Below are 25,111 nucleotides of genomic sequence, written 5' to 3' on the forward strand. Positions count from 1 at the left end.
TGGAAAGTATTGGATGTCCGTGTTGTGGTAAGGATGGGGTTCGGCCGAGGCCGGGCTTGAATTACTCGCTGTGTTGGCGGTCTGTAAGTAGACAAGTGACATTTTTCTGAACTTTCCTGCTGGAGTTCAGCTGAATCACCCAGAGGTCACACCTCGTCTTCATATCCCCCGACAGAAGAAGCAGAAAGAACCCGGGATAAAACTTTTGATCATCTTTTGAAGTTAGCATGAGCGGGATAAAAAACTTATAACAAAAGAAGCACTTGAAGTTTTGTTTCTGTCTTTCTCTGAAATTAATTCTCCCAACAGTACAGCCTGGTCAGGACAGAGTTAACTGTCTTTTGATGAGTCAAAAAGCAATGTACACTGTTTTCATCAGTTTTATTTATTTATTTAGAGGTAATGAGAGGTCAATCACACCCCGGTACAAACCCAAACTCCTTTTCATATTACGGATATCCACTTATCCTCAGTTGACATAGAAATAAAATCAAAGTAAATCATTTTGTCCTGCACCCACATACGGAGACGTCAAAACCCTGCTGTCCCAGCTGTTCCTCTTATTGCCAAATCATCACAATGTGATGTCACCTACGTAAACAGGGTGTTACTGCTGACACTTCAGTCAGTACGTTTACATGCAGCAAAGAGATCGGATTTCTGATCGTATCAGATAACGACATGCAGAAGATCGTATCACTTGTCTGAGTATACATGCTGTTCAGATCAGATAACTGGCCAGAGTGAACCCCCCCCCCCAGAGTAAATTTTCCAGCATGTGCAGACTGCAATATCCGATGTCCCCGTATACATGGCGTTAACAACCCGATTGCGAATGGGTTATCTAGGTGCTCCAACCCGATTACTAAATGTCCGACATAGGTCCGAACTAGATCGGGTTCAGGTGTTTACATGCAGTTTAAAAGTCCGAACGATGTCTTATACGATCAGTAACCCAATTGAACTGCTGCATGTAAACGTACTGAGTGACAAATAAGTGGTCTGGCTACTTAATGTGCAGTGTTGGGTGGAATACTTTGAAATTGTATTTAGTTACTGAATACTTGCCTTAAAAAGTATTTTGTAACGTATTCCATAACTTTGTCTAATCAGATTATTGTATTCTGAATACTTTGAATACTTTTAGGATACTTCACATTGATTGTCATTATATTTATGTATAAATATGGCCTATAATTACAAAAAAAAAAGACTACAGTTGTTGGAGCACCTACAAACTCACTTACCATTAATCAGGAACTCAAACTCTCCTGGCAAATGCACAGGAGAGTTTGAGTTCCTGATACAAACAGAGGGCATATTAATGCCAAAGTTGATTTATTTACTGGATAAAAATAAAAGCAATAACCAATCTATTCAAAATTATTTTTGTTTCTTTAATGAAACATTTTTCTGTTTCTATAATAAAGTGACAAAGTGGTTACACATAGCACCGACTGTAACATTTAAATATTTTAGCATTTCTGCATACTCATTTACTTAACAAGGTAAAACAAATCAACATTCGTCCATAAAATATATAAAACTAAACTCTGAAGAATAGTGCAAGTATATATCCAGTTTTAGTGATGTTACCAGCTAATTGTTGTCTATAAGAAGAACAAAATAAAGAATGCAAGTGAACCCAAAATATCAATAATATGAAAAGTACATTTTATTATTATATGTCATTAAAGTAATTTTGTACATAAAAACAAAAGAAAAACATATTATTACCTATTGATTACATTTTATGCAACTTTGATTTGCCATATTTACATTATGTTTTCTGTGTATTTTTTTTTAATAGTAACCTTAAATGGGATTTCTAAAATATTCTTACTGGATAATTTGCATAGAAGCGACCATTCAGTGATAACAAAGATGTTTAATGTCCGTGTTCCATTATCCTCTTTTCATGCCCACAGCCAACTGTAACTTATTTACATTTTTCTTTATATTTAATAAACTTACCAAGTAGGGTGTTTTGAACAGACGCTGATTTAACTTCAAATTGAAAACTTTGATAACTACTTCAGTCAAATTTACGTGACAAACCTTCTTTAAACGCTAACCCGGAAATGTGTATATGAGAGAAATTACCTCCGCGAATCAACACAACACCGTAATGGTACGGTAAAAGAGCACTAACAAGTAAAACTACTCGCAACAGATACCAGTGAAAAAAAAGCAAAAAACGTACTTCTGGCTGTGGAAGGCATTTTCCCACCACTTGCGTTAGATTGACTCAGCTCTGGCGGCTCCAGCCAATAGTGATGTTCAATACCACTGATTTCCTTTCGGATCCGTTATTGAGTAAAATTCAGGCTGGTATCTGTGATACCGAATCGATACCGATACATTGTCCAAATAAAACTAATGTGCCCAGTAAATCTAAAACAATGTGTGTATTTTAGATAGCTTTACAATACAAGACATCAGAGTCACTTATTTAGATATTTATTTTAAAGTCAGAAGTATACTGAGGTAGCAGCCTCATTCACAATATAGCCGAGCTGTTGCAACAACAGAAAAACCAATGTTTGAAAGAATATTTCCACCAATAAAAAAAGATCCTAAGTAAAAAAAATAAAAACCATTAAAATAAATAAGAGAATAATAAAATAAACAAACTACTATAAAAATGAAAAAGTAGTTTCTACCAGCAGCGTGACATTTATACAAAATCTGAATAGTTTAGTTACTTTCCACCGTATTCCTGTTAATGATATACATTATCACAAATGACTGAAGTATCAAAAGTATCAATATTTTCATTTGAGAATCGATTTTAGAGTGTACAGATCTGGTGTCAGAAGTATTGATATATTTTAGTATTGATCCACACATCACTAGCAGCCACTCTTGGTCTGAATCCAGCCTAAACACGCGTGCGCATACGGATGTGCGAGCTGCTACCCAGGAGTGTTTAGGCGCCTGGTGGCAGATTATTTACCGGGAATTATGGGAACTATTCAAAGCACACAACACGATTGCTCTAAATATTTATTTATTATTTATGTATATTATTTATCTTTGGTGGGAAAATAGAAAATATGAAAGTATTCAAATGGTATTATGAAAGTAACTGTATTTTAAATACCCCTATTTAAAACTGTAGCTGTACCGGAATCCAGTTACTCAAAATGTTTATTCTGAATACGTAACGGCGGTACATGTACTCCGTTACTCCCCAACACTGTTAATGTGACAGTAAAAAGTGATAGATTAAATAGAATTGAAGCGGTTGTATAAATGTTCAAGCTAAAGACTTGACAACCTGTTGAATATCCCGCTGCCGTGACTTGCCCTTTCAGTCATCACGTATCCTTCATTCAGCTCAGATTATTCATAGAGGAAGAATTCACATCAAAATCCAATCAGGGGACTTTGCAGAGTAAACAAGTTTGAACCTACGGAAGTCTTCCATCTTAAATAATGTGGTAAAATTATTTGATGTTTTTGACTATGTTGAGGTTCAAACAACTCTCGTTCTACAAAGTTCTCTTTAGTCATTTCCTTGAATCAGTACTGTACTTGACTTTACCAAAAACCTAGCATTAGAATCGGTTCATCTTTGGTAATAAAAGAAACAAAAAGCTTCTCAATAACTGCCTTTTGACTGACTAAAAGCTTCAGAGGTGACGTGTTCCCTTTGGTTGAACTGTGATTGTGGCATTTGTCCTTTCTGAAGACCTGCTGGTGCTGCAGTTTATGCTCTGTAGGTGTTCAGTGGTTGGATCTCTGCCAATGCCTCAAATGTCCATGTTTCACATTACATATGTGCATCCCACGTTGCTAAGCAACAGGACACATAACCAGTGTGATATATAAATAAAATACTCCAATAGAAAAGAGCTAATCAAATAGCAACATACAGATACATCCTCACACAAGGTTTTGCATTTTATCATGAAGGGCTGCCTGATTTTAATATTTCCGGCAACACCGGTGTTGTGAACACAAGCGAATGGTCACGTGGCTGTGAGGTTACAACACAAACCGCTGCCCCCTCTCCTCACTGCTCTTTCTTTCTGTGGAGCTCTGTGAAGGTGTGAATGCGTTTATTTAGCTGTAAAACAAGCTCGCCACGACACAAGCTTAGTCCTCTGATGTAGAGCTTCATGTGCCACAGGTGGACTTCTTCTTTCTCCTCCTGAACTGCAGCAGCTACTCCACCTTACTTACTTCAGATGTTCTAGTCTGAATGTTGGGTTTGCAAACATTTACATTAAGCTGTTTCTCTTGCTATGCCACTACAGTGTACATCGGGAAGTGGTCCCGTATTATTTTAATGCATTACACTGTTTTTTATTGTTGATTATGTCAAGAGCAGAATCTCATTTGATGAGGAAAAATACAGTTGTCGTAAATATGAAAGACTTTTACGCTATTAACACAAGTGCACATCAGTAACGTGCTCAAAATATGAATATGATGAAAATGAAATCAGAAATTAATATAACTTTTCACCTCCATCCACATGTAGAAATATATGTGAGAAAATATTCCTAATTTTTAATGATTAATGTAGGAAAGGCTTCAATTCTGCAGGTTTGCTTGGACCATTTTTAATCCTGCACACTATCTGTGGTGTGTATTGGTCCAGCAGTTATCGTGTGCAGTATGTCACCATTGAAACAACTACACCGGGTACGGGACAGACGAACGCTGGTCACATGACCACTCCAACCGGCTCCTGTGGCAGGCTGCGCTGCCTCAGGGCCAGTCATCTGCAAAATATACATTTTTACTACTACTACATTTTTTTGGAAGTGGCAGGCCATCTGGGTACTTCTTATACTGTAAATCTTACAATTGTTCAGTCAGTGCATACCATGTACTACATGTGCATACATTCACATCCAGCTTTGGAAACGGCCTAGATGTTTCCCTGCTCCAACACACCTGGCTCAAATGGCTTTATAAGAGACTTGTGCAGACCATGAATTGGATTTATTGGAGCAGGGAAACACCTAGAACGGAGTGGTTGCCCTTAAGGGCCTGGATTTGGAAACATTTGATTGCATTATAATTGCATTGTGATATGAATTTAATTTAATTCTGTTTCTACGATAAGCACTGTCCTTATTAATGGTATGAAGTAATAAAGGAGAAGAGTTTAGGGGTGTCTACAGATACGGCTGTGGGTTTTCTTCAGTTCAGTTCAATATGGTTTTAAATGTTCTCAAGAAGACGATTAAAGTTGGAAGAAAAAAGTACTGGTACATTCAAACATCTTGAATGAATGAAAAATGATACCTTGATTGAATTCCTGTTTCCTGATTGCTGAAGGGGTTTGCACATTTCTCCCAGAATATCTCCGTACTTCCCATTGTCCTCTTTCATTCTTCTCCCGTTCCATCTGTTTGTGTCTTGTGTTAGCCGAGAAGCAGCCGGGAGCAACTTTACCAGGTGAGTTTCTTTCCTCTCATCGCCACCACTCTTATTAATCTATATTTCATCAGGTGCACGTGGCTCTTTGATGTTTGCTGTGTGTCTGTGTGTCAGGACTCTGCAGTGTGGGAGATGGGCCCGTCGCCCACAGTGAGGGGGTGATCAGAAACCCCAGCCTTCCTGGTGATCACTATGACAACAACCAGTGAGTGATGCACGAGGGGAGCAGAAAGTATCCATGATCTCAAATGTGGTTGCAAAGCGACAACCATGTACAACCTTGTCATTTCACAGTTGGATTTGATTAAAAGATAGCAAAGTAAATCAGTTAGCTGGGCATGAGTGAATTAAAACATCCAAGTAAAACAGCACGTGTGGTGACAGCTTGTGTTTTCTCTCTCCAGGTTGTGTTTGTGGCGGCTGAGTGTTCCTCCAGGTTATAGTATTCTGCTGGAGTTTGATCGTTTCCAGGTGGAGGAGGACTCGTACTGTCAGTACGATCGGCTAACTGTCCTAGTTGGGACCCACATGCCTGTTGGTGAGTGTTTCCATCTGTTTGTGACATTGTTTTGGGATTCCCTGCCCTAATGAGCTGGAACAGATAAATGATGTCAAGCTGATCACAGCCTCCTCCAAACCTCATGAGCTGGATCAGGAGTCCACCACTTCAAATTTCAACTCCTCAACATGTCACCGTTCAGCTCGCAGGTTTTCCCCACTTGAGAAGTCATGGAAGGTGTTGCCATGGCAACATGGGGAATTGTATTACCCTTCTGCCATAAATCAGCTTTTCTTTGGCATTTTAATGCCTTACTATACTATAATATCTTCCAACCCTCAACTGTACCTACATTTAAACTCATTATTAAAGCAAAACAAACCAGAATTTACTTAGCACTGTGTTTTCAAAACTAATCACAGGTGTGTTTGATGCGTTCAATGACCACGGCCAATCTCTGGAGGTTCTAACATGAACAGAAAGGTCTCTTGTAGGCAGTAGGGCTGTTCGATTAATCGATTTTAAATCGTAATCGCGATTATGTAATTAGAACGATGTTAAAACGTGAAAATCGTAAAATCGATTTTTCACTTTTTTTTTTTTTTTTTTTTTTAACCTTGTCTGCACACACATTAATGATTGATACCATATTAATGATTGATGGAAATACCTCTCAATACCTGCGACAAGTGCCCCATGGGAGAGGCTCTTTAGTGTAGGAGGGGGCGTTGTAACATGCCACCGGGCATCCCTCAAGCCAGATGCGGTAGACCGGCTCGTGTTCCTTGCAAAAAACTAGCAAATGTGAACAGCAAATGTAATGACTGACATTACACACCTCTACCTCCTTCATGGGTTGCATTATTATTTAGCATGCAAAGACCCAGCTTAGTTTAATTAGAAAATGTCTTGTTTTATTTAATTGGAAATATAACTTACTGTATGTTTGCAAGTGCTGATTTGCTGATTTTTTTTTCAGAGATAAAACTTTATATTTTATTATATTTTTTAAAACTTTTTTTCAACTTATTTTACAGAGTTTTGCACTTTATTCATTCATTTTTGGTTTAATAAGAGCAAAGTTTGCACTTAAAGCCCAATGGGGCAAATGTTCACTAAAAAAACAGCATATTTGAAATCATTCCTTTGCCTTTTGTCAATTCACAAAATAATCGTAATCGTAATCGAAAATCGGATTTTGAGAGAAAAAAATCGAGATTTTATTTTTGGGCAAAATCGAACAGCCCTAGTAGGCAGTGGTAGTTGTTCAGTAGTGGCTTGGCTTAGACAAGCTTAAAGTGGCTATAAAGTTGTTTTCTTTTATCCCGAGTGACTAAAGCTGTATTCAAATGTATCCAACAGTGCCAGAGGACAGGTTTTGAATATCTAAAAAAGATGCCCCAACAGGAACCATTTGAACAAACGTGAGACACATCTTCATCACCCGGCTCTGTTTTCTGTCTTACAGCGGTTTTCTGCGGGCACTTGCTGCCGGGCTCTGTGTTTCTGCAGAATTCCCAGAATGCAACCCTCCTGTTTTCCTCTGACATTAACACAGGAGGAAGTGGCTTTGTAGTCAGGCACCGTGCCGTCAAGGGACACCCTCGCCCTGGTGGGGAGCACATCACACACGACAAACACACAAACATGCACTTAATATGTGTTTGTAATAACAACAAACACACAGCTCATTACAGTTTGGCAGCGCAGCAGATGTTTTTCTGTCCTCACCTCGGCCTACACTACATATTTATATTATGTATACAACCATTTGCACCATTTTACTGTATATGCTGTAGCTGTTTGTTCCTGCGACAACCTGTTGTGCAGGTAAATGGCACAAGTCACATGTTTCTCTTTGAAGAGGAAGAGCACAGCTACTGATGATAGAGCCTGTTTTTCTTCGTACAGATGTGTGATTGTGTTAAACTGAAATGTCTTCTTTAACTGGCGTAATGTTTTTGTTTATCCTTTTGCTTCTTCCTGTGTGCGTGTGCGGGATCAGGATGTGGGACTGTTATCCTGGTCAGGGAACAGGGTGAACTCCTAAGCCCAAACTACCCCCAGTCCTACAGTGATGCCTGCCTCCTCCGTTGGGTTGTGTACGCTCCGCAGGGCCACGTCGTTAAGGTGACGTGCACCGCCGATCCACTGGATGCTCTTTATCGTGTGAAGCTGCCGCGTGGAGAAGTTTGTGTAATCAGAGCTTTAATTTCAGCTGGACTTTACCGACTTTGACCTGGAGGAGTCAGAGAGCTGCGCGTATGATTCCCTCACCGTCCTGGGAGACGTTGAAGGAGCAGAGGAGATCGGTGGGATGGATAAACTAGCATTTTGTCTCTCTTGCATGTATTTGACACTCAAAAATGGCATGACAGGGTTTTTTTCCGTGTCGTGTTCAGCTGTGCTGTGTGGTGCCACCATCCCTCCCCCTGTCCTGTCCCACCACAGCGTCATGGTGCTCCGCTTTACGTCAGACAGCAGCATCGCACATAGGGGATTCAGAGCTTCACTGACCTTTATTAAGATCACAGGTTGGTCTGTGTTTTTGTTCCCCACAACAAGTCGCTCCAAACACTCATTAGGTCCATTTATGGTTTAGCGGATGTCCTTTTTCTTCACAATGATCCACATGTTTCTCCGTCATGACAAGAAAAGAGTACAATATAACATCCTCACATATGCAACTGTACTTCCCCAAAATTACAAACTGAATACAATGTTATTAAGACCAATACATTCAATTCAAATTCACTTTATGAATCCCTCAAGGGTGGGGTGGAGTTGGGGGGTACTACATGTTGAAAACAAGTTTTGTTTTTTCTTTTGGCAAAGAAATATTAAATTAATTTGATGCACAATTAAAAAAACAACAACAAAAAACCCCACTAAGTGTTGTTCAAAGAGAAGATGATGCAGCACAAATAGGCCTCAGCTTTTTCCAGGGTAATATTTTTGTTGCAGCTGTGTTGTGTGAGCAGTTACCTCAAACCACAAACATATACAAAACACATCTGACATGAACTCAATTCAAACTGTAGTCAAAAGGAAGAGGATTTTATTTGTAAAGTGGAGATGATCACAGGAAGGTCCGTTCTTGCAAATATACCGCCTTCTTTTATTTCCTGCAGACCTGCATGATCGGAGAGGAGCGGCTGACGAGGGATGGACAGGCATCTTCCCAGCGAGCCACCGGCGCTCAGCATCTTCTGGTTTGTCTCATCTTTGTCCCTGCATGTCAGTGTGATGTTTAACATTAACGGGACCAGAGGACAGTGGGAGTGAATGATTATAGCGTAGGTTGCTGCTGCTGAGGAGTCTCTGGATAGGACAATAACAACTCTGCTGTGGAGCTGCTCGCCGGCCACCAGTGGGAGGAACGAACAGTGTTTCACTAGTGGCTCCAACAAAGGCATTTAGAATAGCAGTGGGACATTTAACACTGAAGCTGCGGCTGAGATGTGCGATGCATTCAACTTTTTATGTTGTTGTACATAGATTTAAACTCAATAGAGGAGTAAAAGAAAGATAAAAAGAAGTCGTTTTTTCCCTGACAGTTGAAATGTCTGATAATAAAGACTACTCCACTTAAACTTCAGTTTTCAGAGTCCAACCCCTGAAGATCTTGTTGTGAGATCCTGCTCTGCATCCCCTGAGTCTTCCTACTGTGAGCACGTGGCACGTGCACGCACTAAACGTGCTGTAATAGCCCATCATTCAGCAGCTGTACTGTGTGTTCAGGGTAGCTCTGCTCATCCACTTGAGTATCCTTCAGGTTCCCACTGAAGACAAAAGAAGCTGAGAAACAGGATTTTGCAGCTGTGTGTTTTCTGGCACTACTTGACCTCTTTATGTGAGAAGAGAGAAAAAAAAACAATCATTGATCATGCTTTTCACTTATTTGGTATTAACACCTTTTAATTGGATTCTCGCCTGGTTGAACTGCTTGAAGCGGTGTTTTTTGGATTAACATTATTATCAGCTGTTTCTTCTGCCTGTTGTTGTTGCTCGTTTCCTGTCCTTGGGGCTTATACATCCAGCACACCCAGTCCCTCGGAGACCAGGATGTTTCAAACGCCTTATTCCCAGTCAGTGAGGTGGAGGCTCCACCCTCGGAGGTGTGCAGTGACTCAGTAGTAGGCGCCAGGCGTGGTTTACATGCTACCCCGCTGATGAATACCTGCAAGCATTCGGGCACAGCATGGATCTGTGAAAACTTGAGCATTTACTGGATTTTGCCTTCTAACGTCTGTGTGCGTGTCATGAATCCATCTGAGCCCTACGCAGTGTTTAAACACCATCAAAGCTGTTCACATCAGATTAGTGATAGTTGTTGCACAATTGAGCAGGAAGACCAGCAGGAGGTTAAAAACTGATTCCTCACCATTTATATGCAACAATTATCAACTGAAGGTCATTCAAATTAATATTATCTTGAATTGCATGGACCTGCAGTGTTTATATTCAGTTTATGTATATTAGATTACTTTTATAAGCTAGAAAACAATCCTGTGATTATATATCTCTGGCCAAATAATTCTAATAGCCCCTTTTCAGCCTTTTGAATGCAATCCATATTTGAAATCCACTAGCCAGACAAGTATCAGCAGATAAAACACCTGTAAAAACCTGTACTTCCCCTAAACTTTGTTTTCTATTATCTTTTAACTTTGGCATACCCTAGTTTTTAACACAACAAAAATAAAATATTAAAAATAGCCTGCTGTACAGCCAACAGCATGAGTGACATTGCCTATCCTTACCTTGAAATGTTACTCATAGCCTTGTGCATGATTCTCTCATTGTCTAAGCCATTTAAATTGATTGATTTCATTGCAACACTTGCACTCAGTGGAGGTTCTTTTGTTTGTTTTTTGGGGGAATCACAATTCATCCTAACATCCACCTGCACAGACCCAAGTTAAACTATTTGAGAAAGAAATATTTAATTATGTCACTCTGGAAGTGGTGTTAAACCTCTCGTGACTAAATAGCTCGGCTTAATCAATGATAAGTTAAAAGTCAAGTTTTACAAACAACTTTTGGAGGTTGTGGTTGAAGAAAAACAGCTTTAAAAGCAAGGCCGTAATTACTGGCGTTACTAGAGCGCCATCTAGTGGCACTGAGCAGGAACTGAAAGGAGCCGTCTAAACAATGTCTGATGTAATCTGATACCATAAAAATTCCATGTTTGGGTTTCACTTATCTTTTCATTATATTTTAGCTCTGAAAACAGCATTTATATCTAATATTTCTCTTTCTGTTTATTTTAAGTGTTATGTGTGGATTTGAGCCGGTTAACCTACAATGCTCAAGTATTTGAGCCATGTGTGGCGTTTCCCTGTTATTGTCCATCCTTTATAGTATTTACTTTAAAAGTTCTTCCTGTGATATATTCTGTGGTGTTGGTTGTTAACTGACTGCTCCTGGCCACAGAGTGGTTTGACTGTCGCAGTGAAAGATCAGTGTCTTGCTCAAGAAAACCTGTGCAGAACCTGTAAAGGCAAGTTTATCTGTGTAGCACATTTCATGTACAAGACCATTCAAAGTGCTTTACATAAAATGATTAAAGAGAAATGCATTAAAAAGTAAAAGAGTTTAAAAGCAGAAATTAAATAAAAGACAGACATAAGTTAAAAATAATTAAACAAATTAAATGCAAGAAAAAAAAAGGCTGCAGTGCATTGTGGGAGATTACTAAAATGCACCAGAAAATAAAAAGGTTTTCAACTTTGATTTAAAGCAAATGAGAGTTTCAGCAGCCCTGATGCATTCTGGGAGTTTGTTCCACAGGTGGGGAGCATAAAAGCTGAAAGCTGCCTCACCAAGTTTGGATCTGGGAACAGAAAATAGGCGTGAATCTGACGACCTGATGGTTCTGGTTGGTTCATCATGGACCAGATCAGAGATGTGTTTTGGTCCGAGACCATTCAGAGATTTATAAACCAGCAGCTGGATTTAACATCTGTTCTGGGACAGACAGGAAGCCAGTAAAGATCTATGACCTGGAGGTATACGGTCCAGTCTCCTGGTCTCAGTGAGGACCTGGGTCTCCTGGTCTCCTGGACTCGGCAGCAGGTTCTGGACCAACTGCAGCTGGTTGATGGAGGTTCTAGAGACCCGTGAGACCAGTGTTACAGGAGTCCAGTCTTAAGATAAAAGCTGGACCAGGTCTTCTAATTCCTGCTGAGACACCAGTCCTTTAATCCTTCACATGGTCTTTAGGTGATAACAGACTTCCCTACTGTCTTCATGTGGTTGTTAAAATTCAGGTCTGAGTCCAGAACCAGTCCCAGATTTCTGGCTATTTGTTTGTAGCTTTACTGCTTGAAGCTGAGTGCTGACTTTTAATCTTTCTTCCTCGGCTCCAAACACTATTATTTCTGTTTTGTATTCATTTAACTGAAGAAAATTCTGGCACATCCGGTCTTCAATCTGATCAATGCATTTGATCAAAGTTCGAATTGGATTATAGTCTCCTGGGGAGAAAAGGAAGCAAGTGCTTTGCTCTTTATGTACTTGGTGTTTATCTTAATAGCAAAGAAGGCCTTTCACTTCTTTAAGGTAATGAATGCACAAAATAAGCCACAGTGACTCAACCTCATGAACGGCTGCAAGAAGGAAGTAAAATGTTATCTGACACGTCTCCTAATGCGTCACTTGATTGAGAGTTACGGCAGCGGCATCATTTACCATGGCTATTAAAAGGATTACAGCGTAACCATTAACATTTCCTCGAGTGCTGTAAAATGATTCTGCACATCCTGTTCAGAAACCCTTGAGAAATAATGTGCATCTTTGCTTCCCAGCTTCTTGTGAACTCTTGTAGATGCAGGAAATCACCAATTAAGTATGTACATCATCAAGTTTGTGAAGTGTTTTAGGAAGGATTTTATTCCAGTTTTACTTGATTTATTTTCCTGTAGTTTCAGACGACGGCTGGTTCCTCAATCATCCTAAAAAAAATGTGTTTCATGTTTTAACATCTGTCTTGTAGATCCAGCTAAGCAGCAGTCCAGCCGCAGAGGCCTGCGTTACCACGGCGTCGTAGGAGGCTCAGAGGAGGCCGGGCCGGTCAGGACTTCAGACGATGAAGACCACAGCGGTGAATCCTCAGGGACGGATCCTGCTGGATAGAAGAACATGGGAGGAAAGACGCGTTTCAGCTATTGATCCCTCCTTGTTCCTCCTCTGCTCACTTACTTTAACATGGTTTCAGTCTGTGACGGCCTGCTGGTGTTAACATCTGTTCTCTTCCTGTGCTGCAGTATCATGACACAGACCTTGGGAGTCTCGTGCCCCTTCCCCTATTTACCTCCAGCCTTCTCATAGTGGGCGACGGCTCTTCTCTCCACGTATCCGGGGCTTATGCCACACAAGATGTTCACTTCCACTGCCCACTCATCCAAACACAGTCACCCTCGCTGCTGATTGCCACATCGCATAGTCCTGTCTTTTGTTTGTGTCGTGTTTAGTTAAAATAAAATGCTGAAGTATCCCTACAATCCGTGTATCTCCCATTTTGTCATCTTACCAACATCTTCAGGCCCAGTTCTTTATTCGGAAAATACATTTACATAAGACTTGACATGAATTTGTCCCTCTGTCTTCAGTCGGGTGAATTGTTGGTCTGTGGTTAATATTTTTGTCTTACCTGTAAAATTATAACAATTTGTTTTGGGTTAAAAAAAAAAAAGACACAAGATAAAATATATAACAGAAAATAATCCTGAAATATTTTGAAGTCTACAAAACTAGTTATGATCAGATGGACTTCAGACATACATGTGTTGAGATTAAAATAAAATAATGAGACGTGAACCCAAATGCACCTTGAAGATGACGTGGGGGAGTTTAGAGAAGTGTATATTGGGGAAAGTTTGGTCGACGTTTATTGGCTAATCGCTCATATCACCTCCAACGGCAAAATACATGAATAAACAGCTTTTCCTAAATTTAGTCTTACGTTTGTTTTTTTCTTACTTTAATGACACATAAGGAAACAAAAGAAAACAAGATATTTTACCTCTGTAAATTTAGTTTACAGTGAATAATGTAATTAGTGTGAATAATGTAATACGGTTTTTAAATTATTATTACAAAATTAGTCATATTTTGCTGATACAGTTTTTGTAGTGAAAATCTCACAGCATTATTTTAATTTGACTACGAAAGAGTATTAATGTGAATATTTTTCCCAGGGTGGTATCGATGGTTCCCTCCACCCAACTCCTCTCATCCCCACCCGACACTTATCCACAAACATAACGTTTGAGTGACTGTTCAGTTTCTTTCTTTCAGCCACTAACTCAATGACAAGTGTTTTTATACTACATGGCTTAAAAACAATGGTTTATTTTGGGTGATTTGCTTTAAAAGAAAAGGAAGTTTTGTTTATTTTGTGTTTCCCTCCCTGGGGGTCTCGGGGTGGATTGTGCATCTCTCTCTCCTCCCTTCTGTCAGTGGGGTGATTTCTAGGCTCTTCTGGCTGCTCCAGCTCCACCTCTGAGTCACGTATAACGATCACATGTGCCTCTCTATTGGTGCCTTGGACCTGCCACCTTTCCCCCAGCAGGAAACCACTCCCCCGTTGAACCTGTGTGTGTGTCACTGCCTGGACCATGTGTGGACTCTGCTCTCAGGTGGTGGGAGGACGACACTGTGGCACGCTCGATTACAGCTATGGAGCAGAGCTTGGTGAGAATGAATGTTTTCCTTATTCTCCTTCAGCTTTACTCCTTATTTCTGAACATATTATCCAAATCTTGATCATTTAAATTTGCTCAGCTCACAAATGAAGCATGCTATAATAAATCTTCCTCAACAATCGAGCTACGGCTTGTCTACAAAACTGCATCTCTTTGTGCACAGCAACCACATTAAAAGTGCCTCGTGTCCTGCAGGTGATCCCGGTGCTGCTGGCCATCTCTGCGGTGGCTGTGACAGTCTTGTACTTCCTTCTGCGAGGCTCTGCAGGGGAGCGGAAGAAAGGGCCCATCACTCTGCAGGACCCCATGGTGAAATACCCATTACCCCTTCTGAGCAAACAGGTGGGCTGCGTAAAGATTTACACAAATATATTCAACTGGTCACACTCGCGCTTGAATCCCATAAACTGGGATTTTCATCATCTGCAATGCAGAGACGAACAATGTAGTGTCCAGCTGGCTTATTTGGCGAAGGACTCTTGAACAGCACAACCAGACCATATTATTGATGCAAACTCCTGCAATTTCACTCAGACTTGCAGAGAACTGCATTTGTGGAATAAAGTATGTGAACGGTTCAGCCGCAGGCTTCAAGGTAGCATTCATGACAAAAGACCACAGTTTGAAAAGGAAAATCGGAGAGGTTTTGCTATCTGAATGAAGAGACATCTGTATATCGCTTCTAATTTTAGTTCATGGTGAATGCACAAGGTTACTTCTGAATGACATCTTAAACTCTGAGTGAGCTGGTTCATGGTTGAAGGTTTAATAGAAACAAAGTGAGTTTGGTCCTGTTTAAAACTCTTCACAAGTCTCACAGAGTTGTAGGACTTGATTTATTTGATTTAAAAAAAACAACAAAAAATTATAGTACAAATTAACATGAAAAAAATGAAATTCATGTCTGTTCAGCTTGAAGAAAGTCCACCTCCTCCAACTCTTCAAAGGACAAATGTTCTTCCTGCATAAACCTAAAGACTACCCAGTCTTATGCTTGAACGGATGGGACTGTTTTGTGTCCTCATTTGTCTGTGTCCTTGCAGGAAATCAGTCACGACACAAAGAAATTTCGCTTCCGCCTTCCATCGACGTCTCATATCCTTGGACTGCCAGTTGGTAATGAAACAGTCCTCCTCTGATAGCTTCACTCTCACATCTGTGCCTTTTCATACTGGATTTTACAAATCTATTGAACTTGAACCTACATATTCTTTAATAATGTCAAAACATGAGAATACTTAACATATCTTTTACTTACAATGAACCTACAGTATGTGATTCCAATTATTAAGATACCAAACATCCAATGAGAATAGATGAGCTATAGATGATAAAGATATGGAACAGTAAGGCATAAGTAGTATATTAAAAGTTCTTGTCGTCCCTCTGTTCTCCTCACCAGGTCAGCACGTGTATCTGTCAGCCAAGGTGAACGGGTCTCTGGTGGTCAGAGCCTACACTCCAGTCTCCAGCGATGACGACCAGGGCTTTGTTGACCTGGTAGTTAAGGTAATTAACCACAGCACATCGCTGCAGGACATGTTACTCAGATACAAATGAAGAACACAATCATGCTGGCAGGCCCTCATCATCATTGTTGTGGAACAACCCATCAAATGCTCTTTAACGTGTTCTTTCCAATTAGGTGAACAACTGGACTGAAACTGAGTGTCTAAATTACCAAGAATAAGATTTGAGAAATGATGCAGATTTCAGTAGATTTAATTAAACATTTGCATGCAAAAGGGTCAGAATGACAATGAAACAAAAGAAGCATACTGATTTTAAGGCATAAAGGATTAAGGCATAAAACATCTTTAAGGTCAGTGTTAATCTTTTTTTCTTGAACGGACTACCAGTATGTACACTATTGGGCCAAGGTTATATTTTGCTGCTCTCAGCAGTTTTGGTTTAATCAAGTGGCCAATCATCATGGATAAATCCACTCCCCCAGTATCAATCAACACATGGACAGCCAATGCAGCAGGCACATGTCTCTGACTTTGCTCCTGTCATGTCCTATGAGTGGCAAAACACTCATCACAGGTGGTACCGCCAGTCATGGCTGCTGCAACAAGTTAATGATACCATATTATATATTGATATTGATAACAGGCTGTTCATCTCTGCAGGGATCCTTGAAAAATGACAACTAAAAAATATGGTAAAGCGGCCTTCTGCTTTTACGGCCCAACTGCGTGGAACAAACTCCCACTGTATCTCCGACAGGCAGCCTCTGTGGACATTTTTAAAGCACAGCTGAAGACATACTTTTACACACTTGCTTTTAATTGATCTTTTAAATTATTTTAAAATACTGTCTGTATTTTGATTATCTTAATCGATCTTTTGGGTTATGTGTTGGTTATGTCCTCACTATGCTGCTTTACTGCTATTGTCTGCTTTACTGCTTTGATTTTTGTTTTATGCCCTCTATTTCTATGTTATGTTTTATGCCTTAAATTTATTTTTATGTGAAGCACCTTGCGTTGCATTTTATGTATGAAAGGTGCTATACAAATAAAGTTTATTATTATTATTATTATTGAAACCGGCCAAAAAATCAGTGGACCACACTTATTAAGATCCTTTAGAAAAAGCATTTCCTGGGTTATAAATTTGGAGAATAGTTTAGTTTTTAACAGAACAGAGCATTACTTTGGTTTAACCAAATTTAATCTGCACTGTACACCTATTAAGGTTAGCCTAAGTTTGACTTTACTAGTCAATGTATTTAGTCGGAAATTATTAAAATTAATGATTTTTACTGCAAGCCTCCAGCTAGTATGCTGTATTGGAGTCTGACTGACATGATAGCATGTGGATACACTCATAATTAATATTATTAATAATGACAACAACAACAACAACAGCAACAATAATAATAATAATAATAATAGTACATTTAATTTATAGGCGCTTTTAGAGGTACCCAAGGTCACTGTACAACAACCATACAGTCCAATGCTACATAAACCAGCAAAGCCATAACAAAAATCTACAGAGAATAAGCAATCTTTATAAGATGGGTCTTCAGTAGAGATTTAAAAGTCTGAGAAGCGTCAATACTGCTTGTGTGATGTGAGAAAGAGCAGCTGGAGGATCTGCTGCTCATGGTGTCCGTACGAGCTGAAGGGACTGAGAGCTGGATGGAGGACGGTGACCTGAGAGTCCAAAATGGGGTGTTGATGTGTAAAAGGTCAGCTAGTGGGGGGCGGGGCATGCATGATCTTGAATGTAAATAGGAGAATCTGATTTTCAATGTGTGATATGATGGGAAGCCAGTGAAGCTGCTGCGAGACAGGAGTGATATGATCGATGGAGGGTGTTCTGGTGAAAATATGGGCAGCTGAGTTTTTTGAGTGGAAGACCAGAGAGGAGTGAGAGCCGTGACAAGATCACTGGTAACTTTGAGCAGGGCTGTCTGAGGACGGAAACCGAAGTGCAGTTGTTCATTGAGGTTATTGTCAGACAGATGAGCAACTATTTTCTCAAGAATTTTTGAAAGAAAGGGTAGATTGTTGACGGGCCGAAGGTTTTAAAGTGATTGGAATCAGTCCCGGGTTTCTTCAACATGGGATAGCTGATTTAGGAGAAGAGGGAACAGCACCAGATTTGAGGGAGGAACGGGTGATTTCCACATAATATTCACTAGAGATCCATGTTTCCAAGAACGAGTTGCATGTGTCTGTGAGTTTCAGTACTCAATTCTGCTCTTTCGTTTCTCCTCTTTGGAGGTTTTTAAAAAGATAACCCAGACTCTGCAGAATCTGAGAAAAGAAAAAGGTCTGTTTCAGAAATAGGTTCAATGTGTTTTTTGTTGTGCTGGCTTCAAGTGGCTTTTTAGACAGCAAGCAGTGCTGATCTTCCTCCTCTTTTTTGTATTATTTTCATATTCCATATTTTTATTATATATTTTTATTGCGTAATACAGGTATTTGCTAATATGCATAATAGGAGGCAAAAGGAAGATACACAAAAAGGTGAAGATGAAACTCATTCTTTATTTTATTCCCTTGTTTTACATTTTCCAGGTCTATTACAAAAATACCCACCCGTCTTACCCCAATGGAGGGCAGATGTCTCAACACCTGGACAACATGGCTATCGGAGACACCATAGACTTCAGAGGACCTAATGGACTCCTGGTGTATAAAGGGAAGGGTGTGTATAAGGTGTATATACAGGTCTGAGGGTGTGGGTTTTCATAGAAGAGAATGAGAAAGCATTGTTTGAGTGCAGCACACCTTCATGCTCTGACCAGCAGATAGCGCTGTCCTACTATGCCCTTCTGTTTTCAGTGGCGCTTGAAAAGTCGTGTCTCTCTCTCATCTGATCAGGTCAGTTTGCCGTCAGAGCCAACAAGAAGTCAGAGGCCACGGTTCAGAAGATCAAGCATGTTGGGATGATCGCTGGTGGAACAGGTCCATTTACATTTGTATTACACACACCACCATTCTGTCACGTTCATAGTCTGTACGAGGATCTGTACTAGGATCTGGTCCATAGTCAGGTCTTAAAATGAGATAAATACAACCTCAGAGGAAAAACACATGACATTACCTTCTACCACCTCAAAGTGAAGGAGGTTCAAGTCTTTACTTTCTAAATTAATTATTTCTTTTAAGCTTTTAATCCATTATTCATGTATAGCTTCCTTGAGGTCGCACCATATTATTTCAATCCAGTTGAGCCTGGACTTTAACGGGGCCATTGTAGTTGCTTGATTCTTTACTTTTGTTTCCATTCTCATGTTTTCTGCTGTGGACTTGCTGGGCTTTTGGTACACAGAGGAGTTTACAGTCGACATAAGTCAAGTGTTGAGTGAGATTTCATTGTTAACCAAAAAGTACTTTTAGATTTTCCACACAGTGCATCTGGATTTTTGTTTAATTTTTCTTCATTTCTGAAAAAAAAAGAACGAACGAAAACATACCACATTGTGATTAATCCAAAACTACTATGAGGAGCATTTTTAGCCTTGGTCTGGAGTGTGCAAACTGACACTTTGTCCCTAAAATATTAGCTCTGTTTATCAGAATTGTAAGGATGAATCATCATTTATGCTTTAAAATTATTATGCTTCCCGTTGTTCAATGTCATTCTGAATCGAGATGCCTGATTTATGTTCTGACCCATTTGCATGCACATTATTAATTAAATCTACTGAAATCTGGCTCATCTCTCAAGTCTTATTCTTGGTAATTTGGATTCACTCAGTTTCAGTCCAGATATTCACCTAGTGGGAAACAACACATTATAGAATATTTAACAGGTTTTTCCACAACTCACACACACACACACACTGTGAGTTTAGTGAGTGTGTCATGTGTAGTCACCTAAAGTTGTATTAATTACTTTTAAGACCTGGCATGAAGCAAATAACTTTATGTTTCATACCTTAGACCTCAGAGCTGAAAAACGAATGATGCACTTTCTTTTTCTGGCTTGTAGTTAAACTTTAAGAAACATTTGACCATGTTCTCTTGCAGCACCTCTGATGTTCTTTATTAGAGAAGTGTTAAAAGGCCTTTTCAACTGCTGCCATCTCTCCAGAAGGGCTAAGTCTGCTCTTTTTCAGGCATCACTCCTATGCTGCAGTTAGTCCGCAGGATCACATCAGATCCCAGCGACAGCACCAAGTGCTCTCTCATATTTGCCAACCAGGTCAGTCTGTGTCTTAGGTTTATTGTTCTTGAGATTTGTTATTTTTTACTTCATTCTAACTTTAACTGTGCATCTGTTTTATTTTCTCTATTTCAGACTGAGAAAGACATTTTACTGAGGGAGGAGCTGGAGGAGGTGCACAAGAGCCACCCTGACAAGGTTTCTCTCTGGTACACCCTGGACAAACCTCCACAGGGTGAGAGAGCCGCCATTTAATAAACCACTGAATGTCCCACAAGGACTTTGCTCTTTTATGCACTCATGCAAAGCATTTTGGCATCATTCAGTCTTTTCTTTTTAAACTGTCCATTTTTAAAGCCTGTTCAATGTCAAAGCTTACTTGTTGTTTTGGACACCGAAAAAAGATGTTATCTTTTTATAAAAGCCAAGAGATGTTTATTTCTATTGGCGCTCTACTTAATAAAAACATGAAGAGTGGCACAATAAAGAAAAGTTAGACTTAAGCTAGTCACAATTTAGAACTGAAATTAACATTATTTAAACCTAAATTCAGAGGGGTTCAAATAATTCAGTCAAAAGCATGTACATCTGCTGTTATATGGACATGTGCTTGAATAAATGCCTAATTTTATGCATCAGCCGGTCTGTATCTGCTCAGAGAAGTCACAACCAATATGAAACCAAATTTCTTTAAAATATAGGTCGCCTAACCAGGCCAGAACGTCTTCAGTTTACGGGAATTTGGTTTCCAGGTGAAAAAAAACAACAAAAAAACACTTGCGGCACCTTTTAAATATTTTCTTCTCTTTATGGCCCATTTTATTTTCCCAATTAAGAAGAAAATCTCCAAATGGACTGAAATACAACAACATTGTCTGCTGTGCTCACAACATCATGCAGATGCTGTGGATTTTGCTGGAGACCTTCTCCATAACTATTTTAAACATGTTACCAAGCAGGATGTACTTATGAGTATTAGTGGAGGAGCGGGCTGCAAGGAGCTGCAAGGCGTTTGATTTCTCTGCTGAATATTCAGAGTGAGAACCCAAACAAAGACTCGTCAGCTGGAAGAAAATCCCCTCAGGCTGAGGAAGGAGTTGGTCCTAATAAGGTGTTACAGTAGATTAGCAAAACACTCCTGTCTACTCTTGCATAATCTTTGAGCATAATATTGTTGCATAATTTGTTTTGAAGCCCTTGAAAGCTGCTTGTGTATTATCTGGTCACGTCTCTTAGTTACACATAGAGGAGGTTTCTGAGCGCGTTCTTCGTTAGTGAAGTCATTATTTGGTTGCCTCTGGGAGAGATGAATATGTGTGCATGAAAGGACGAGTTTAACAAACCACTTCATGATCTGTTGTGCTGAATGGCCTCCTGGACGGTCACAAATGAAATCTGTTTATTCATACATGAAGATCAAAACAGATGATTGCATCACATTTAAATTCCTTGAGCGCCATGATTCATCTGAGAGCAGAAGTTCTCTTGTACTTTTGTTGCCTTTTTCTGCTTCACTTCCCTCTGCTGAGTGACTATAGACCGTGAGAAGGTAAACAAATAACAGAGAGGACGTGTTTAATCTGTAGTATTCAAAGAGGAAGTGAATACGGGAATCAGAGATGTCTTCGCTGATGAATAAGTGCTTAATTGCAAATCACATTTTTTAACCTGTTTTCTTCCATCCCATCCTCTAGGCTGGAGCTACAGCTCAGGATACGTGACCTACGACATGGTCAAGGACCATCTCCCTGCTCCGTCCACCGATGTCCTCATCGTCCTCTGTGGACCCTCACCTATGATCCAGAATGCCTGTCTGCCCAATCTGGACAAACTCGGACACAGAAAAGACAAAATCTTTTCCTACTAGTGGTCCTCTCTTCACTGTTGTCATTATTGATAAAAGTTTTCACACGTAACTGACATCAGAATCACCACGTAGCCTCTCGAGTTGCTTTATTTTTCTGTGGAATAAAGCTGCAGAATTGAGTGTTATGAATTTGTGCCGCAAGCACAGCATTCATCGTAAATACTGTAACTTCCCTAAAAGCCAGAGGTCACGTAGACGGAACAACTAAACCCAACATCAGCTCAATCCTGCTTACACACTTTAGCAATTAATCCAAAAAATATGAATGCAGTGGACTGAAATTGTAGCCTGAGATGTTAAGATGTTAAATAATAGATGTTTTTTCATCAACTAATCTGAGTTAGTGGCAGATGTACTTTTTCATTATTTGAGAAGGGACCTTATTTTCAAGCTTCTTTGCAACATGTATTACTGTCCTCCACATCTGCTTGACTGCTTTAGTTATTTACTAAATGAATATTGCAGATATCTTTCTCTCTCTCTTTTGTATTAATAAAACAAAATGCTTAGTTAAAAACAGACTGGATCTACCGAAAGGAGCACGCCAGTATAATGTAATTAGTCAGATTAAAGAATTTATATTTGAACAATTGTACAACTATTTCAGTCTCACAGTTCATCATTTTATTTCATTCGAATTTGTTTGATCTTTATGTATTTCAATAATTTTTATTCATTACTTTTTGGGATTTAAACTATTACTGTTTGAAATGAAACCATTACCAATCACCCCCTTTTTTAAAGATTTAATGCTACATAAAACATTAATTCAATGCCAACAGCAAAAGCTTTTCATTAATATCTTATTTCATATTAATGCATCTGTTATTGGTTTTTTATTTATAATTGTACTAATCAAACTAATGAAATTGGCCTGCACAAATTAAATGGTGCTCCTTGAAAAGATTAAGAATAAGTTGACCATGGTAACATGTTAATTTAAGTGTGTCACTGGATTAACATCACAGTGGTCTTCAGTCGATCTGACTGTTTAAAGGGTTAAAAGGTTGAAAGTCATCACTCTGCTGTTTGGTATCATGGTGTTTACCACACTGAACCTGGACCCGGTTCATGTTAAAGGTAGAGACTAGGAGACCATCTACAAGCAGCTCGATGTTCCCGTGGCCACAGTTGTAGTTATACAGTTGGACACAAGAGGAAAACTGATGACAAATTGAAGAGATGAATAATAAGAATGAAAACCTAAGAGCCCGGAACAATTTCCACAGAGATTCAACGTGACTCCAAGGTCAAGGTACATCAGCATCAGATCACACGTCACTGTTTGAAGCAACGTGGTCGACCGAGGAGCACTCCACTGTTGAGAGCAAATCGTGAAAAAACAAATCCAGACTCAAAATGGATATTAACAGGGCCACAACACATCTGTGGGAATGTTCTTTGGACAGATGAGATAAAACTGGAGCTTTTTAGCAAATTACATCCACTCTATGTTAACAAATACAAAAATTAAGTATTTAAAACAACAACATTGTAGCTGATGTGAAGCATGGAGGAGTCTTGGTTGTGTTCTGGTTCTGCTTTGCTGCGTCTGGTTCGCTGTGTCTTGAATCCGTTTTGGTACAATGAAATCTCAAGTCTATCGAGGTGTGCTGGAGTGAGATGTGCTGCCCAGGCTCAGAAAAGCTTAGTTCAAGAGTTCAGGTCAAGAGTTCTCCACAGGAAATGACCAAAAACACAGCTAAAATGGCCGCGCCTGGCTTAGAGCAAAACACTGAACTACTCTGAAGTGACTGCAGGAGCCCTGATCCAAATCCTGCTGAACATATCTGGATTAGCTGGGGAGAAAGCTGATACCTGCAGTCTGGAGGGAGAAACCCTTTAAACCTGAGACAGGTGGAGCAGTTTGCTCATGAGGAGGGGACCAAAAATACCTGGCTACTGATACAAAAGTCTCATTGACAGTAACAGGTATTGCAGCAGTTGCATCAAATGACAACAGAATACTAAATTGAGGGTACCAATAAAGTTGTCATGGCTGATATCGTTGATTTTATTTTCCTTATTTTTTTCCCCCTAGTCATTTATAGTTCAATGTACAACAATCAAAAGCAGAGGTGTATAATCCAGGTGCCATAAAGTAAAAATCCTGTCCAGCAGTTGTTCCAACCAAACACTAAACCAGCTCCTCTGCAGGTAAATGGTAGGTCCTTAGTGAAAACCCCTGTTCTAAATGTACAGGCTGATCCAGAAACACAGCAGGGTTTTTACTTTATGGCATCTGGATTAAACACCTCTGCAAAAAACAACCAATTCCCATGTTGCAAACAGCAGAAATTGCTGTTTGCAACATTGTCTTCACATGCTTCTTCTACAAAGCACTGAATGGTCTTGGACCAAAATACATGCTGGACCTGTTAGTTCCCTATGAAGCTCCCAGACCCCTGAGGTTCTGGATTTCTCTATTTCATTTCGGCCTTTAAAAAAAAACTATCCAGTTAAATTGCTCCATCCGGATAGAGTGAATTTGGTTGTGGTTGTGGCACAGATGTTCTTGTCCAGTTTTGTTCTTACATCCATTGCCCTCAGATTCCTGCAACTAAACTTGGATGTACATTCCAATAAAGGTTAGGATAAATGATAACATACCTCTGAAGTTTGACTTTTTGCACCATTACAATATTTATAGGCAACTAGTCATCATATCTTTTGCTCTCTGAAACACATGTTAATGTTCAATAGTACACATATATGGTTCTTTAATATATTTGCATTATACTAAGATGCATTCATTTTTAATGTATTTCGTCCTTAATGGCTTTTTCCCCCTTACATTACTTTTACTTTTATACTTTAAGTAGTTTTGAAACCAGTACTTTTATACTTTTACTTGAGTAAAAAACTTGAGTTGATACTTGAGTTCATATTTACGTTATATATAATTTGCATGTTCGGAATAAATCACTAACTAACTAACTAACAAAAAAATACTTCAACTTCTACAGGAGTATTTTTAAACTCTAGTATCTATACTTCTACCTGAGGAATGAA

At 39.5% G+C, this 25,111-nt stretch overlaps 2 protein-coding genes across 2 annotated transcripts; both read left to right on the forward strand.

Annotated features, from left to right (window-relative positions):
• The first annotated feature begins 934 nt into the window (after positions 1–934).
• Positions 935–13,378, forward strand: LOC133444864 (ovochymase-2-like). Its single transcript, XM_061722763.1, has 10 exons — positions 935–950; positions 5,386–5,415; positions 5,512–5,602; positions 5,802–5,935; positions 7,365–7,508; positions 7,902–8,026; positions 8,115–8,208; positions 8,299–8,430; positions 9,028–9,108; positions 12,894–13,378. Exons 1-10 carry the CDS (start codon positions 935–937, stop codon positions 13,031–13,033), a joined length of 987 nt encoding a protein of 328 aa, XP_061578747.1. The 3' UTR covers positions 13,034–13,378.
• Positions 13,379–14,532: 1,154 nt separating this feature from the next.
• On the forward strand, positions 14,533–22,758 carry LOC133443882 (NADH-cytochrome b5 reductase 2). Its single transcript, XM_061721194.1, has 9 exons — positions 14,533–14,593; positions 14,800–14,946; positions 15,648–15,720; positions 16,007–16,113; positions 18,639–18,768; positions 18,945–19,028; positions 20,186–20,271; positions 20,368–20,467; positions 21,927–22,758. Exons 1-9 carry the CDS (start codon positions 14,579–14,581, stop codon positions 22,097–22,099), a joined length of 915 nt encoding a protein of 304 aa, XP_061577178.1. The 5' UTR covers positions 14,533–14,578; the 3' UTR covers positions 22,100–22,758.
• The last annotated feature ends 2,353 nt before the right edge of the window (positions 22,759–25,111 follow it).

This window comes from Cololabis saira, chromosome 5 (assembly GCF_033807715.1).
Source record: "Cololabis saira isolate AMF1-May2022 chromosome 5, fColSai1.1, whole genome shotgun sequence".
Taxonomy (NCBI): Eukaryota; Metazoa; Chordata; class Actinopteri; order Beloniformes; family Belonidae; genus Cololabis; species Cololabis saira.